The sequence below is a fragment of the Alosa alosa genome, chromosome 11 (genome assembly GCF_017589495.1).
Source record: "Alosa alosa isolate M-15738 ecotype Scorff River chromosome 11, AALO_Geno_1.1, whole genome shotgun sequence".
In the NCBI taxonomy this organism is placed as follows: domain Eukaryota; kingdom Metazoa; phylum Chordata; class Actinopteri; order Clupeiformes; family Clupeidae; genus Alosa; species Alosa alosa.
Window position 1 is genome coordinate 32,859,743 of NC_063199.1, and position 17,158 is coordinate 32,876,900.

Sequence of the window (17,158 nt, forward strand, 5' to 3'; positions counted from 1 at the left end):
GTTTAATTTATCAATGATTTGAAACAACTCAACAGAAATATACTCAAACTATAATCTTGGGAATTATTGAATAACTCGTAGGAAAGACTTGGATGTAACTGGATATGGAAATGGTTTTCTAGCCACCAGGTATTTAAAAACATGGCCATCTTGTAATTCATGGTTTACGGTCCCATTATCCATTTGCACAGAAAATAGTGCACAATTAAAAGTCAAATAGTAAACATTTTATTCATCAATTGATCCTTACATAATGAATTGTGATATGTAACTGAATACAATATGAATGAATACATCACAACCAAGGATCACAGGTACATTCAACATTTTTTCATTTCATCATTCCAATGTTGTGAAGTCCTCATAGTTTACACCATGTCATAAAGCTTGGGCATGGTCAAGCTTGCTTATATGTGCACACTCAGCCATGCACTTAAGACCTAGCATACTGCATCTTAAAAGATCAGGAAGATTTGTTCTGTGTATAATCAAAAAAAAGGTAAAAAAAAAAAGCAGCAAGTGATTTCTCACCATAAGAACACAAACATGTAAGATCTTCCAGGCTAATGAGCTTTTTACATGTTGCATGCAAATAATAATCACGTGAACTCATTCATTTCGACATCTTACGTGTTGTTGTGAATTTGAACATGTCAGTTTTGTGCTTGGGTACGTGAGTGAGTGTGCATGTCATTGTTGCATTCGCCTAAATGTGTGGGTGCATGTACTTCAGGGGATGGTGTGAACGGAACTGGGAATGGGAAAGAGTAGGCGTCTCCCCCGTTTAGAACCAGAACTCGGACACAAAGATGTGGACGTTGACGATGTTCCGATGCGAGACGACCCCAGACGTGACGTAGTTCATGGCCAGCTTCAGCACGATGTCCACTGGGCCGATGACGCGCTTCACCTGACGCACGACCCCTGAGAGCACAGACACACAAAGAAGCAGCAGTCAGACGAGGAAGTGAGAGGAGTCAACAAACATGGCAGCACTCCTCTCACTCTTCTTTGTTCAACAGCGGATTCATAAACACTCACACACACACACACACACACACCCCGCTGAGGGAGAGAAGCATGACTCAAACCGCCTGGACATTTTAACGCCTGGAAGTGATGAGGGCGATGGACGAATGCACAGTCAGGCACTAAGACTCTACGCTAACCTCGGTTAAACATGATGACAGGACTGTCAGATCTCTTTCTTGTGAATCTGGCCTTTGTTTCTTCCAATCCCCCCATGTCCCTGTACACCCTCTCCTCCCTCGCGTGCTCCTCCCTCTCCCTGCGGATGCGAGACACCCTGCTCGAGAGTGATACGGGGGAAAACACAGCCCCGACCAAGGATTACCCCATGCCAGAGGAATTCACTGGAAGATCTTTTTAAGTGAACATGCGATTACAGAGGAGGGAGGGGGGGGGCTGTGTTTACACAAGTTGTCAGCGCTAGCTTTCTCCCCACCGTGCACTGGTGACATTTAAACTCCGTCCTGCTTGAACAGCCATCGACAGCATGCAGTCAAGCAGTACAATCCCTCCCCTGTCCCTCTTCTCCCCTGTCCCTCTGTCCCTCCCCTGTCCCTCTTCTCCTGTCCCTCTTCTCTCTGTCCCTCTTCTCCTCTGTCCCTCTTCTCTTCTGTCCTTAATGTCCTTTACTCTCTTTTTTGTCCTTTTCTTTCCATGCCCCCCATCCCACACACACACACTCTCACACACACTTATTGGGTTATATTCACACACACTTCTCCCCTGTCCCTCTTCTCTTCTGTCCCTCTTCTCCCCTGTCCCTCTTCTCTTCTGTCCCTTTTCTCCCCTGTCCCTCTTCTCTTCTGTCCCTCTTCTCTCACACACACTTATTGGGTTATATTCACACACACGTATTGGGTTATATTCACACACACTCTCACACACTTTTGGGTAATATTCACACACACTCTCACACACTTTACACTTTTGGGTTATATTCACACACACTCTCACACACTTTTGGGTTATATTCACACACACTCTCACACACTTTTGGGTTATATTCACCTACAGAACATCAGGCACCTGGCTGAAGACATTCACAGCCAGAATAAGAATCAATACCATGCAACCCTCAACTCTGACACTGTCGCTCTCCAGCTTCCTACCACACTCTCACTCTTCCTCCATGATACTGCTGCCATTGCAGGATTAGAAGAAGGCGATCAGCATCTCGGTTCTGGGTGGGGCCTTACAGAAGTGATGGTCATGTGGGCATGAGTGGAATGCGTGGGGGGGCCAATGGGATATTAGCACACTGGGAGGCAGATGCACTGGGAAGGCTGCTTCTGCCACTGCCACTTCATCCTCAGTCTTGTTTGTGGCACAGGAGGGTAAATGAGTCCCATGTGTTAGAGTCACGCAATCCGCAGTCCCCGTCGGCATTCCTCTGGGCCTCCCAATTCAGTTCCACCCGGCGAGAGTGTGCGTGCAAAGCGACTGAGCCTCCTCGTCTAGATCACTGCGGCGGGCTCGAAGATTCCGGCGATAAGCATCTGTCGGCGAGGAGAGAGGCCCAGCTACCAGGAGTTGCCACACTTGTTTTTGTGTTTTGGGCCTCTGTTGCATAGTGACACTCCACTGTGAAGAGCGGGATGGGGGTTTTATTGTTTCCAAACCATGAACGCCATTAGGGTAGGAACCTTTCTGTGAACTCACGCAGAGCTGTGGTAATGTTCTGAGTATTGAGGGACATGGAAAGATTTTCCCTTTGAAAATGAATTTTCAGCACAAATGTATGAAGTGATGCTGAGTTGTTAAGTTCAGGTGTCTTGGCTTGCACTGATCAGAACTTCAAATCCTGTGCCTCAATCGTTTTCCCATATTTTTACCAGAAATCTCCGAATGACCACTATACTTAACATTGAACATGTACTGGACAATGTGTACTATGGCAATGACATAATGATATGATACTTGATTTCACATTGAAATAGCTTCGCTGTTTGGATCACATAAAATGTCACATTCACATGGGCTGACCACACTTGACCTTCTGATTGTTCCTTGAGGAAGGCCAGAGAGTGGTCAGAGATGAAGACAAAAAGAGCACCAGTGACTGAAAAGGGGTGTAAAACAAAAGGCCAGAGCAAACCTCTGGCCTGTGCTGAGTCTAAGAATAGCACCCCACAAGAGTCCAGTTTAAGAATGGCAATATGAACTTTTCTGGAAATACCAGATTACACAAACGTCAACCAAACCTTAAGTCTTTTTGAGCCTTTGCACACGTCCATATCCAGTATTTACACAAGAGTGATTAATGTATTATTAACACAACCAGTTTTTATGTTGTCAAAATCTCTTACATTAACAGCAAAATGTGGTCAGTCGTTCGTCCTTAATTATTTTTTTGTTTCATGATAGGATATTTGCGGCTAGCTCATAAATTTTCATCTTTTCTTCCGGTACCTTGTAAGTATTGATGACACTTAAATAGTAGTGGTCACTGAGCAGTTTGGGGTTTGCAGCATACCACTCATGCCATTTGGGCTCTTCACAGTCATGTTTGTGGTGGCTGCAGAGGTGACCCTACTATCGCATAACCATCTACACATAACCCCTGTTTTTCGGCGCATTTTGTGGCACTGTAAAGTAGCCAGTGAAGAGAAAATAGTCCTAAGTGTATGGTAGCTACACAGGCACTGCCTCAAAACAAAGTCAAGTGAATGCCAGGAGGCATTTGTCATCCTCAATGGCTACAAGGGCTGCGATATTGAAGGGTTACATGTAAACAGTACAATTTCTGGGTTTTATGGTTTTTACAACCCTGGGTAGGAAGTGTATGACAAAATCCAAAATGAGTGGGTTTAACACCAGGGACAAATGAAGAGTTTGACTTCAGGCCTCACCACAGTGTAGTATAATGACACGCTGGCTGTTGTGGGATGCAGGCTCGGCGTAGTTAAAGCCTTTCGTCCGGCCCCAAGCGGCGCCCAGCGCACACAGGGAAGACCTGTGATCCAGGCCCCAGAGGGCTCGGCGGCATGGTCCAGATGGGCCCGTTCGTTTCTTGTGTGCTTCCCCCCCGCCTGCTTACTGCTCTCTGGTCACCCTAACCAAACACCCCCCGTAGCCACTCCTGAAAGGAGGACGTTGAGCTGGGCCTGTGCCCTTTAAAAGGCACGGCATGTGGGATGGTATCATCTTAAGGTCAATTAACGATGACTCATTGCTACTGATCTCCGAAAATTGCACGGGAGAGTTTTCTGGAACACTTCTCTCTGTGGAGTATTTCCATGGTGGAATGGAGCTGCAAATTTAAGTTTTAAGTGTTTTCCCCACAGTGGTCAGCTAAATAAAGTGGCAGGATTGGTTCAACCCGCTCCTGCTGAATTATGTGCATATACAGTGGGGAGCTCACATGTTAATAGATGTTTACTCAACCTTATCGCAACCTTTTTGCTTTATCGTAAAGTTACACTTTGTTAAGATTTACATGCAACGTAAGCTAATTGCTTGCCTCTCAAAGATGAACAAGTGCATACTTGTTTTGTTCGTTCATACATGAAAAAAAAAATTAATTTCCACCATATTTTCTCACATTGCAATATCCAACATCGCTCTTGCCTGTCAAATGAAACATATACACATATAAAGAGAAGCACCCAAGACTGTACTAAATTAAAGCCGATAATAAATCAATGGGCTCAGATGATGAGTGTTTCTGCCCTGTCTCTGTGGAGTCGCTGGGACACATGCAGTGAGTGATATCTGCCTCGGCGCCCAGACCACCCGGCCAACGCGCCTGCTGTCAAGCGAGGCAGACACTGTTTTCATTATCTCCGGTAATCCCTCTTTTGACAGAGCAGGGATTCCTCGTGGGCTTGGCCCGTCTGTGTGTGCCTAATGATGCCATTTCATGATTCATTCCCTGACAGCTCTTCCCATCAGGAGACCTCCTCGGCTTCTTGCCCTGCCTTGCCCTCGCGCTGCGCTGCGCTGCGCTGCTCTGCTCTGCGATCCCAACACTCTCCTCGTTCGTCATACATCAACTCGCACGTTCAGTGAACCATAAAAGCACATTTTCCCGCATTTTGTGAGAGGATTTGAAATTGGTGATGAATAATAACTCTGTAGAATTCCGACTGGCCTGTTTTTTTTTATGACATTTCTCCTCAAGTACTTTCATCTGAGCTCATGTTTTATACACTGCTTGTAGGATATTTTGAAAACCATCAACAATTCACCTGCTTGAGCCTCAGTGTGATCCCACCCCTCCCAAACAGGACTAATATCTCAAACCAAAATTCCTCTGTGGCCTGTGAAGGATACGAGCAAATGACACATACCTAAGCCCAGACCGAATTTACATCTCCATTCAAGTTTTCACTGCTGTGGCAACAGTATCGCATCAAGGGTTTTTATTGTTTGGACTAGGCCCTGACCATAGAAGTCTTTCTCTACCTGGTGTTTTAAATGATTGGAATCATCTGTGGTTGACACGTACTGCACACTGGCTGTGAATCCTTCCTTGAGACAGCCCAATGATTACTGGACACGTACTGCACACTGGCTGTGAATCCTTCCTTGAGACAGCCCAATGATTACTGCACACGTACTGCACACTGGCTGTACATCCTTCAGCCCAATGATTACTGGACACGTACTGCACACTGGCTGTACATCCTTCAGCCCAATGATTACTGGACCGCGTACTGCACACTGGCTGTACATCCTTCAGCCCAATGATTACTGGACACGTACTGCACACTGGCTGTACATCCTTCAGCCCAATGATTACTGGACACGTACTGCACACTGGCTGTACATCCTTCAGCCCAATGATTACTGGACACGTACTGCACACTGGCTGTACATCCTTCAGCCCAATGATTACTGGACACGTACTGCACACTGGCTGTACATCCTTCAGTCCAATGATTACTGGACCTTCCGCTCCTCCGCTTGCTGTTGCTCTGGTGAATTCCTCATGCCCGTGATAGTCGGTGGGAAACGCTGCAGTCCTGGGCATTTCTTCTTTTTGTGGCTGCTATGTCATCCGCAGCCCAGAGAGCCTGCCTGCCTACCGGAGCGTGGTTTGCGCTGACTGACTGGCAGCCCGTGCAGTGAATGAGAATGGGAGCGGTCCTCCACTAATATTGGTCTCTAAGTGGAGGCCTGCGCTCCTGTTTGGAAAAGCTGAACAGGTCACTGAGGCTGGGTACGTGCAATTCTGTACTTGCATCAGCACAAGGAAACGTCATCTATGCCCCACACACACACACACACACACACCACCACCACCCACACACACACACACACACACACACACACACACACACACACACACACCACCACCACACACACACACACACACACACACACACCCCCACACACACACACCCCACACACACACACACACACCACCACCACACACACACACCCACACACACACCCCACACACACATACACACCCACCACCACCACCACCACACACACACACACACACACCCACCACCACCCACCACCACCACACACACACACACACACACCCACCACCACACACACACACACACACACACACACACACACACACACACACACACACACACACACCCACCACCACACACACACACACACCCACCCACCACCACCACCACCACTACCTGTTGCCAGCCCACACACCAGAGAGGTGGATAGCTTGAAAAGGCCCAAAGGAACAGCTGCCTGTTGAGAGATGGTTTGCTAAAACAATCTATCCCAATCAAAGATGGATGATTGTGTGAGTCATGCATTCATCTCCTGTTTGTCTTTCTGAAAATGTGTGTGATATGTGAGGGGTGTTGTTTTTGTGCTCATATACTATCAATAGGCGTGGGTCTGGATACCTACTGGGTGGTTTGAGCCTGCATATGTTTTCAAATATCTTTTTTCTTTCACTCTAAATGGAGGGGTGAAGTTTCATGCTGGATTTCTCAGCGTTTGATAGCTCCAATCAAGCTGTCTCATGATCTCCGGGGTTCCGCAGTGTTTGTACAGATGCACCAGACTGCCAACGTTCTCATCCAGACGTGAATCCCAAAAGAAAACCTCCACTCAGACAGACAGTGATGGATGACCGAGGCAAACTAAGCTCCAGTCCTCCCAGTGTGTGGTGCATCACACAGGCCAGGGAGATGGAGCTGGGGAAACACTGAAAGAGTGGGTGGGTGTTTTTTTTCCAGGTCATTTCTGTGAGCTAAAGGTATAATTATACACTAGAGGGATTTAGAAACCTTTCAATAAATTTATTCTAGGGCGGTCAATTGATTAAAGTATTTCAACACCAATTAAAAGCTAGACTGTCCACAATTTTTTTTTGTCTAACAAGCAACATATTCTATTCGGAAATTTACTCGCATCAACATGGGAGTGATGCAAGATATGCTTGCTTTATGCATATTATGTATTCATTACTGTAACAGGGGAGCTACATCAGGCGTGTAACTGAAGCATTCCATTCGTGTTGCGTCTGCTGCAACAATTAGCTTCCACTACGATCAATGGAAAAAAAAATATGCGTCACGAACGGAACGCTTCAGTTACGCCAGAGACACAGCACTCAAAAAATCCTCTACAGAAACGTTGACATGTGAATACATTGAGCCAATCATGTGGTGTGTTGTGAATACATTGAGCCATGTCATGTACATTGTCATGAAGCCTTGCGCACGCACATTTCTGCCAAAATAGATGCCTGATAAGTGCCCAAAAAGTGTTGCAATATGGCCGCCGAGTGGAGGGACTTGCCTAAAAGGACTTTGGTTACACGCCTGGTGTAGCTTCCCTGTAAAATCAATGGGCAACATCATTGTCCAATGTCAAAGATTGTCAGAAATTCTCACAACTAGGCTGTAGAATTTAGTTAAAATCACAGCAGAGTTAACTCAAACTTAACTGCTAATGTATGGCAACAATAGATGAGCACACTGCCCTAATAAATGTACCATTACTTTAATATCATAGTAGTCTTAAAAAAGACTACTCAACATTCTTTGTCCTCATAGTTGATAGGGCAAGAATATCCAATTGCTCGGCGATCAAGTGTTCTTTGAGATCAGTGGGCCACCTTTATTAGTTGTGTGCTTTGCTACAAAATGATACCTTATGGTAACCTTACTGTCAAATCAGGAATAAATAGCTAATAGCTTCATTCTTGCCGATAGACGCATCTTACAGGGCTTTGAAGTTAAACATGCCTTCAGATCAGATGTAATGCTACATGTAATGCAACACTACAGATTCTAGATTTAAGATTAATTCATTGTTACACCTCCTTATGTGTTTTAGGAGAGTGAAAATCATGGTTTTCCTAACAGAACCAGTGTCAATGGCATCAAAAACATTGAGGTCATGAAACAAATATGTGTTAAAGGGGAATTTCGCCATGTTCATCAGCCCAAATGTTCATCCCGCCAAAGTGTAGCACTGTAGCTGCCTGGCCACTTTAGCTGGTCCACGGAACAGAAACCTATAGAAAGAAATCTATAGCATTTAAATAGACTTTATTTTATCTTAGTAGCGTTACCACTGCGTTGCCTTCCTGTTCAGCTGGTCACCACATAATTTGCTCATATTACGACCCATTTGTTCATTGTCTTGAAGGCAATTATGCTCCCATTAGTCATCTCCCACCAGCCAGATCAACAGATACCTTGTATTAGCTGAATTACTGAAGCTAAGCAGGTGTGTGCCTGGTTAGTACTTGGATGGGAGACCTCCTTGGAAAACTAGGTTGCTGCTGGAAGTGGTGTTGGTGGGTGGTCAGTAGGCGGCACTCTTCCCTCTGGCCAAAAAGATAGATCCCAATGTCCCAGTGCAGTGATGGGGACACTGTACTGTAGGAGATGCCGTCCTTAGGATGAGACGTTAAACCGAGGTCCTGACTCACTGTCATTAAAGATACCATGGCACTTATCGCAAAGACTAGGGGATTCCTGTTATCCTGGCTAAATTCCAACCTGGCTCATTCAATCTGGCCCCCTAATCATCCCCCACTGTAATTGACTCCTTCACTCTCCACCTCAAGCTGGTGTGTGGTGACCATTCTGGCACATATTGGCTGCCATGCATCACCCAGGTGGGTGCTACACATTGGTGGTGGTTAGTGAGGTCCTCCTTTCCATGTGAAGCGCTTTGAGTGTTGAGAGCGCTATATAAATGTAAAGTGTTCAGGCAAAAAGCGCCACTCAACAAAAAACAAACTGTTGCCAACAGATGTCACGGAACTCATAGACAAGGTATTTCAATATAAAACAAATATGTTTGCCCTTATATTTTGTTTTAAGTTAATAGTAAATAAGCACTATTAAATCTTAAAAATCTGTTTTAGTAACCAAAAAATACATCTGAGATGATAGGCTATATACAGTACAATATATCTGTCAGCCACCTACTTTGTGTTAGCATCTTAGCAAGCAACTACCAGCCATTACCCAAATCGAATGTGGCGGGATGTGGTTGCCTGTTCTCTACATTACTGCACAGGAAAACTGAAATCCTGTGAACTATGAGGTCCATTAATTGATTTCAATGGTGACTTCAAAAGACTTTAACATATCCTACATTCTAGCCATACATAATGCGTACTTATCTTTTTCAAAGGGGTCTCACACATTGAATAAAATTATGTTTCTGCCTCAGTTAGACCTTCAAAGTGTTCTGACCCCAGGACTAGGATTCATGTCACTTGATGTCTAACAAACCAAGATCAAAGTGTTTCTGGTTATCTACATGGTCATAACAACTAAACTACCCTGAGGACATATTATGTGCGTACAGTTATGTACAGTTAATAGTGCTTTCCTTGTGCTCCTTAATGTAAAGCGATGTCATGGCCACCAAGGACGTATAGACATTACTCACTGCATGGCTCACAACAACGTATTGTTAATTACTTGGAAACCCAAGAGACGGAAGATCATTTATGGAATCGCGCTGTAGTCATTCCTGCTTGTATGACTTGTCCGCCATCTCTGACAGCACTGTGGCCAATGTTTCCCAATGTTTCTCTGAAGATTTATAAGTACCCTCCATTGCGAGGCCCTGACATACCTCTGTCACCACATTAGCCAGACGACCTCCAGTGAGTTTAATGAACAGAGCCCTCCTCACGTCACCAGGCACCCTATGAGAGCCATCTGACTTTGATAGGGGGCCTCTGGCGAAATGGACCAACCTGCGGGCAGCAGCGACTCACTCACCAGAGCTGCATCCAGCAAGGAGCCAAAGCTCATGTGAGAATACTCTCTTTACAACGAGTGCAAGACCGCCTTTCATGTGGTCCGCAATTAACAGCTCTACAGTCAGACGAGACACCAAGAGGACGCGACAGGACATCTAACAATACAGGCAACCACATGAAATAAAGCAGCCAGAATTACGTCTGAATACATTCACATTCACAAACGCACACACACATACTCACACACATAGTCATGGGTACAGTAGACACACACATTCGTATACAAAAATCCAGTTAATGGGAATTAGTGACATCAACAATAAGATTGGCTCCGTCTGTCCACTGGGATGCCTAATTAAGCTCGTCGCCACTCCTGCAGCTGACTAAAGTTGTCCTATGAATCTTGTATGATGTTGAGCTTTTGTGAAAAAGACATTTATTTTAAATGATTGATAAATTATAAGGGCAGGACTCGCCTAACAGTGTGGACCAGATTTAATACTATTTCTTCTCCACTCTCACAGACTATGGTTTAGCTTTTTTTTTCCATTTCCAGTCTGCATTCTTAGTTACCCAGCGGAGGGAGACGTATGTCCTCTCCTACTGTCTGGGATCCTTTTCTGCACTGAGTCTATCTAGCCATTGTGATTCTCTGCTACTAAATGCCATAGCACTGTCTAGACTAGGGGAATTGAACTGATACAAATCAAGCCAAGTTCCTGGTGAGGAGTAGGCTTCATCAGCCTTAAACCATAGACACATGGATGTTTTTCTTTTTTCCCCAAGAGAGGGCATGTGAAGTTGCAACTTAAAAGAACCACTTAAGTAGTGCAAGCATCCACATTTTTGTGCTTTTCAGATGGTCTATTTCCATCCACCCCCAACCCTCCTTCTGGCCTCACACAGAGACACATGTGCATTTCGTTTGGTTGAATAAAGAGCTGTATCATAATGTAGAATTAGGTCAGAAAACCACTTTTGTGTCTCGCAGCAAATTTAATTGAGGGAGGCCTCGGGGGTTAGTCAATGGTCCCTGGGTATTGTTAGCTAGCCAAGTGGATGCCAGAGTGCCACTCACCCACGATCATTCCATGCTCATAGCGCTTGAGGATGTCGAAGGAGTTCTGCATGTTCCCCTCCAGGATGTCAAAGACAATGTCTGAAGAGCCGAGTTGAGGCAGTGAGTGTGCTGGAGACATGGTTCTCAGGAAAACGATCTCTGTTGGACAGGACAGTTGGGAACAGAAATAAAGGTTGTTGTTACCACTGAAACTTTTCCCCAATTCATGAGACACATATAGAGGACAAACAAAGCTCCTGGTTTAACTATTAGCTGTTGAATTACAACATGTCGAGGATGAAACATTGGTTCAGACTTTTAGACTGATTTTATATTTAGCAATTCACCTGGAAGATCCCTAAAAAATGTTGGCCAATCAGAGTAAATCCAATCAAGTTTGATACCAAAATAAAAGCTCAGCACCAAAATCAGCCTACAGGGTTTTCAGAGCATACTGGAAAATCAGGAGAAAACTGAGCCTTTTTCAGTGAAAAACTTTGCAGTGAATGTTACAAATTAATTGAACAAGAGCAGTTTAAATGCCTCGCCGTTCTGTCAGAGAAAACTATAGGTAAAATTGTAAAACAAAAGGTCTTCTTATTCATAATAAGCTACATAGCTATTGTATCATCCGTCTGGTTGTGTGTGAGCCAACATAAGCAGTCATTTGAAATGATTTTCAAACAATTGCCAGTCAGTTGTATTGTATACTCTTGTATACCACAAAGTTAAGACAGCAACAGGTGTTAACATCCACCACAGTCTTGTTCTGATATACTGAGAACATACACATTTAATTTAGCAAGTGTTTTTTGAAGATGCAATTATACCAGGGTGCAGGGGAATTGTGTGTAGTGTAAAATCAGACTAGGGGAAATTGAATACACTGTCGGACCCTGGAATCATAAGAAGCATAAGCACTTGGAGTGAAAACTATATTCAGAATAATGCTGTGGTAAGTCTGGTAAAGGCTCCCTGCTTCTCTTGAATTCAGAGGGTGCTGAAAGAAATGTTAAGTCGAAACTACTTTTCATAAAATAAAAGAACTGATTTTCCTTAATGTGCAGCTCATAAGTGTCCATTTATCATACTTATATCTTACACACAGATTGATCTGCTGAACAATAACCCAAACATTAAGCTAAGTCATGAAGAAAAATTACTGCGGTTTTTAGTTTATAAGGCTTTTAGTATATGCTATACAGTTTGTTTTACTAATACATAAATAAGTAACAAACTGCAAATGCTGAACAACTATTTCTCATCCAAGTACAAAACTGATTTGATTGAGCTAGTCCAAAATGACCACATATTACAGATGAAATGCTGATGTCAGTTTAAGTAAATGTCAGTACTGAGATTAGCAATGTTTTATTAGCCATGGCCCATAGCAACCATTGCAACATCCTTACCAACAAAAACATGCAGATGTGAACTGAAAGAACCCAAGTGGCCTACCTTCTGGTTTGGTGAACTCTCTGAAGGTGGGCAGGGAGATGACAGTGTGGGAAATTGAGTGTACTGGGTCCAGGACACAGCTGATGTCGTTAGGCTGGCAGGACTTGACACAGCGGATGGTGTCAGCTCTCTCGACCCTCGGCCTGCTAATATAGGGGAGACAAAAGCTCCTGACCTTCTGCAGTGGCTATAAAAAGGCCTCACAGCCCGACCGCTATCCTCCCTTAGGCATACAATGACAGGGCATCTCAGGGAGCAATGCACCACATAATCAGCGGCACAGCAGGCCAGCGAAATGTCCACTACACAAATATTATTTGCACAAATACAGAGAGCATGCTGGATATAGAACTCTAAATCAAACAATCGTGTCTGAGGAAGAAAAACAATAAAACAACAAGTTGCCAAAAATCACATAGTAAGAAATGGGGTGGTCAACTTGTGTCCTGCCATTCATGGTTTTGATGCATTCACAGTGGAGAATGAAACGCTACACCCAGTCAGACACTGTTCCACAGCCTACACGAGAAAATATTTGGGTTTGCTGAAGTGTCCGCAGCACTCATATCCGATAATCTCTCGTAGAGAATTTATGGGGCAAGGGAGTGCTAAATTCTGGAAAACATGACAAGACAACTCCCTTGTCTCTCAGTTTTGTTCTCACCATTATTTAGGGTTTTGTTTATTTCAATGCCTAATCAGTGGCAGCTCTGGGGTCTGAACTGGGTATGCTGGAGGGCAACACCCCCCACCCCTCACACACACACACACACACCTCCAGCTTGCCCTGTTTATGAGCCCCACCTACGCACCCACGACAACGCCACAAGGCACGATCCCCACTTCCACATGCCTTGTGCCGGAATGGGGCCTCAGCTTTAAACATCTGGGTCTTGCAAGTCGATGAGAAAGGCAGGCCTCTTAAAAAACTCCCTCTGGGTCTGTCAGAAGTTATCTTCCTTGCCTTGTTTCTTCAATAAACTGCACTGTCTTACCCACTTCGTATCAGTTTCACGGTTGTGCCAGAACTGTTGTTGCTTGTGCAGATGTGGCTCCTCCACAAGTCACAAATTAAGGGATCTTAAGATGTTTGGACAGGCAGCAAATCTGAAGATAACGATGACATTAAATTATATCTTGATAGTGAGACACCCTATCTACATTTACTGTATCTGAAGCGGCCAGGCAAATCCCTTTTATTTGTCAACTCAACTAGTCCACAGCGATGTCTAGGGTCCACTGCAGTTGGTAGGCCCTACTGTAGAGTCTAGAGTCTCAATGCGCCAATGCACACTGAGACTCCATATCCCACCCCCTCAGAGCTCCCTCAGCATGATTGTATGCTGGTGAAACCCCTGAGCCAATATTGGGTTGCAGGCTTACTTTCATGAAGAGCTGGGAGAAGCCCCTGACAAGAAGTCAAGCCACTGCTGGGTACCGACTTATAATTAGCAATTAGCGGGGAGGTCCACGTTTTGCTTTGGGCCAGGCCAAGCCACAAAATGTTCTCCTAGTTTATAATACCTCGACTCAGGCGCAGCACAGAGAGGAAGCCCCCAGGGATTTGGGCGAAGCACCATGACAGGCGATCGGGTGAATTTACGAGAAAATAATGACCCTGGGTGAACTGCCACTCGGCACGGAGCACCAACTTCAAAGTAAGGCAGCAAGTGGAAGGCTAATTATGCCCTGCGAGTCTTCACCATAGGAGGGGTCTGCAGTTCTATGCTCACGTGGCTCGACACAAAATCCCAATATTTTAGGCCAGAAATAAAAACAGCTCTTTGGATGGAAGTCTTTCTGGTCAAGTAGGAAATTTTTTCATTTTTTTAGGTAATTATTTATAGTCGGGACATTGATAACGCCCCAACATAAACACTGTAGGCCATCATTCATGTTCAGAGCGGTGATGTTGCTCCACCACAAATTGTTCAGACCACCGGCCAGAACCCAGATCCCCATAACTCAATGTCAGAAAGTCAGAAGGAAAAAAATGTCTCTGTCATACTATTACATTAGGAACAAAACAGAGACGCACCTCCTTCTGCCGTTTCAGGCCTACCTGGCTAGTTATAATTGATCACAAACAATGAGTGGCTCTCTTAGGTCCCCCTACCCTGAGTTCTCAAAAACCGCTAGCCCATCAGTGTAGACTGGTAAACAAGACGGTAACTGGTGCCCCGTCATTTGTTTAATTATGTGGTAGTAAAACTTCATAACCATGGAATTAGGTGTCTGAGATTTATCCTCATGAGAGCTGAACAAACCAAAACATCACCACATACAACTTGTATCTAGTTCTTGAAATACATCTCTTTTTTAATATCAGCAAGAAAATCTTAATTTATCTTGAAGCTGTAAATTAAATCCATTAGTGACAGGAGAGATCTCTAAATAATTAATAACATGAACAAAATAGAAAATGAAGACATTTGACACCTACTTGAGGACAACACAAATGTCTCTTTAAAGTAGTCAGGTAGTTTGGGTGGTTTATTAGCCTTTTAGAATATTTCTTAGCCCTAAAGCACCACCTAGTGACTAAAGATACGAGGTGTCTACTTGTGCTTCAAAGCCTGTGCATGTGTTAAGATCTCCTAGGAACGTCCTCAACCAACGGAAGGAGAGAAGAAGTGGGTTAGTGAGTACTTGACTGTATCAGTGGCTCTCTTATATGAGTTATCTGTTCATCTGTCATGATGATTACATAAATGATCTCAGTAACCATGGTGATGCTCAGTTAGGGGTCACAGTGTTAGGCAGGCTTGGCTGATCCTCGGTGACAAACACCAGCACTTTGGCCATGTAAGTGCTGAGCATGCCATGCCGAATGAGCGTCATCACGAGAGACACCTCGAAGTCCTTTGGTTTGTCAATGGGCCGCTGCACTGTCATCACGCCACCAGAGGGCACCCTCTGTGTGCCAAAGTAGCCATCTTCGTTGCCCTCCATAATGGCGATGTCGACTTGGTCGCCTGGGAATATGTTGGAGGGCCCCATCCGGAAGATGTTGGTGGGCGTACGGATATTGATGGGGAATGTGAGTTGGTAGTGGGTTATTCTCACAGGCAAGGTCAGGCACTCGCTACTCTGATTGCAAATCAAGCGCTCACAACGACTGTGAAGGAGAGACAGTGGGAGGAGACACACAGAGGAGTCGGAGAGAAACAAAAACAGACAGCAGAGAGAGAGAGAGAGAGACACAGAGGAAGAGTTGATGAGTTGAATGCAGTGGGTGGCATGCAAGCAAACCAAAGTGGTGTGGTAGAGAAGTTGGCTGGTACACATCCACACAAGACTTGAATTTCTATCTCACGTGCTTCACAAACAAACTTCTTCCTCAGTGCAAATGCATCTACTTTATCCAAAGGTGCAGTAAAGTCTGGCATTCACATATTTGTCACAGGCCAACAGTTCCTCTATTCATCTCATCATGTGCCTGCATTCCATTCTCTGAGAACACATGCATGCTGTGATTGATGTGTAAACTCATCAGCATTGAACATGCAGATCGTTGCAGCCAAGTAAGAAGCTTTAATTGTTCCAGAGTACCCACAATGGGCGTTCACTCTCTTTGTAAAATCTCTGACAACAACACATGCAGAAACTATCTTTTTCTCTCTTACACCTCACACAGACAGAAGGTCTCAGTGAGGCTATAACTAATGTGAACAATAAGGATGAACCATGTTTCTTTGACACAGCGTAGTGTGTGATGGATTTTCACATGCAGTCTCCCGGATTTATATGTCCAATTTAGGTGTTGTTGTGTTGCTTTTGTGAGCAGTGATTTCTGCATTTTTGGGGGGCAGAGTGGGTGTGAGCAGAAGCCTGCGGAATACTCACGTCTCTCCGGAGCGCCGGTAGTTGGGAGGACAGTTGAACGACAGGCAGCGGAATCCACCCTGAACGTTGAAGCAGCTCTCTGATTCTGTGCAGGTGTGTGTCCCTGCCAAACACTCATCCACATCTGGGCACAAAAGACAGGATGAAAATCATGGTTAACCTCTGGAGTTCGCTTGCATGTGTGTGTACAGTGGAGGCTTGATATAGGATAGAAAATTGTTCCAGAAAACTAGTCAAAACAATGTATGGTGGTAGAAAATGAAAATGATCAAGCATGCTAATCCCTAGTCATGCTTTTACTGCATTCACTTATGTCAATGTGATAGTATAATATCATTATATAATTAATAATTATTAATTATGCAATAATATTAATAATGATGAATAAAGAAGAAGAAGAATGTCATAAATATTTATTAATTTTTCTGTGTCAGATTATTCGCTATGACATTAACCTGCCATTGGAGATTTTGGCCTACTTGGTACCTTTCAGAAATGTTGAATGTTAAATGATTAAGCAGCTTTATTTGAACACAAAATGCATTTTTGACTTATTTCTGATCTTCAGATGAAACATCTCAAAGACCACTGCAACCTACCAG

The 17,158-nt window shown here is 44.3% G+C and overlaps 1 protein-coding gene across 3 annotated transcripts in view; it reads right to left on the reverse strand.

The window, feature by feature from the left end:
- Window positions 1-205: 205 nt before the first annotated feature.
- The window catches only part of fbln1 (fibulin 1), a 28,320-nt gene continuing 11,367 nt past the window's right edge, over window positions 206-17,158 (reverse strand). For 2 of the 3 annotated variants that reach the window (XM_048257598.1, XM_048257599.1), the window contains exons 14-17: window positions 16,557-16,680; window positions 12,711-12,856; window positions 11,271-11,411; window positions 206-924 (exon numbers count right to left, since the gene is read on the reverse strand). In XM_048257598.1, the coding sequence (XP_048113555.1) occupies window positions 785-924; window positions 11,271-11,411; window positions 12,711-12,856; window positions 16,557-16,680 (551 nt within the window). In that variant the 3' untranslated portion in view covers window positions 206-784. Of the gene's footprint in view, window positions 925-11,270; window positions 11,412-12,710; window positions 12,857-15,003; window positions 15,829-16,556; window positions 16,681-17,158 lie in introns of those variants that run through there. The other variant, XM_048257600.1, reaches the window with a different exon arrangement.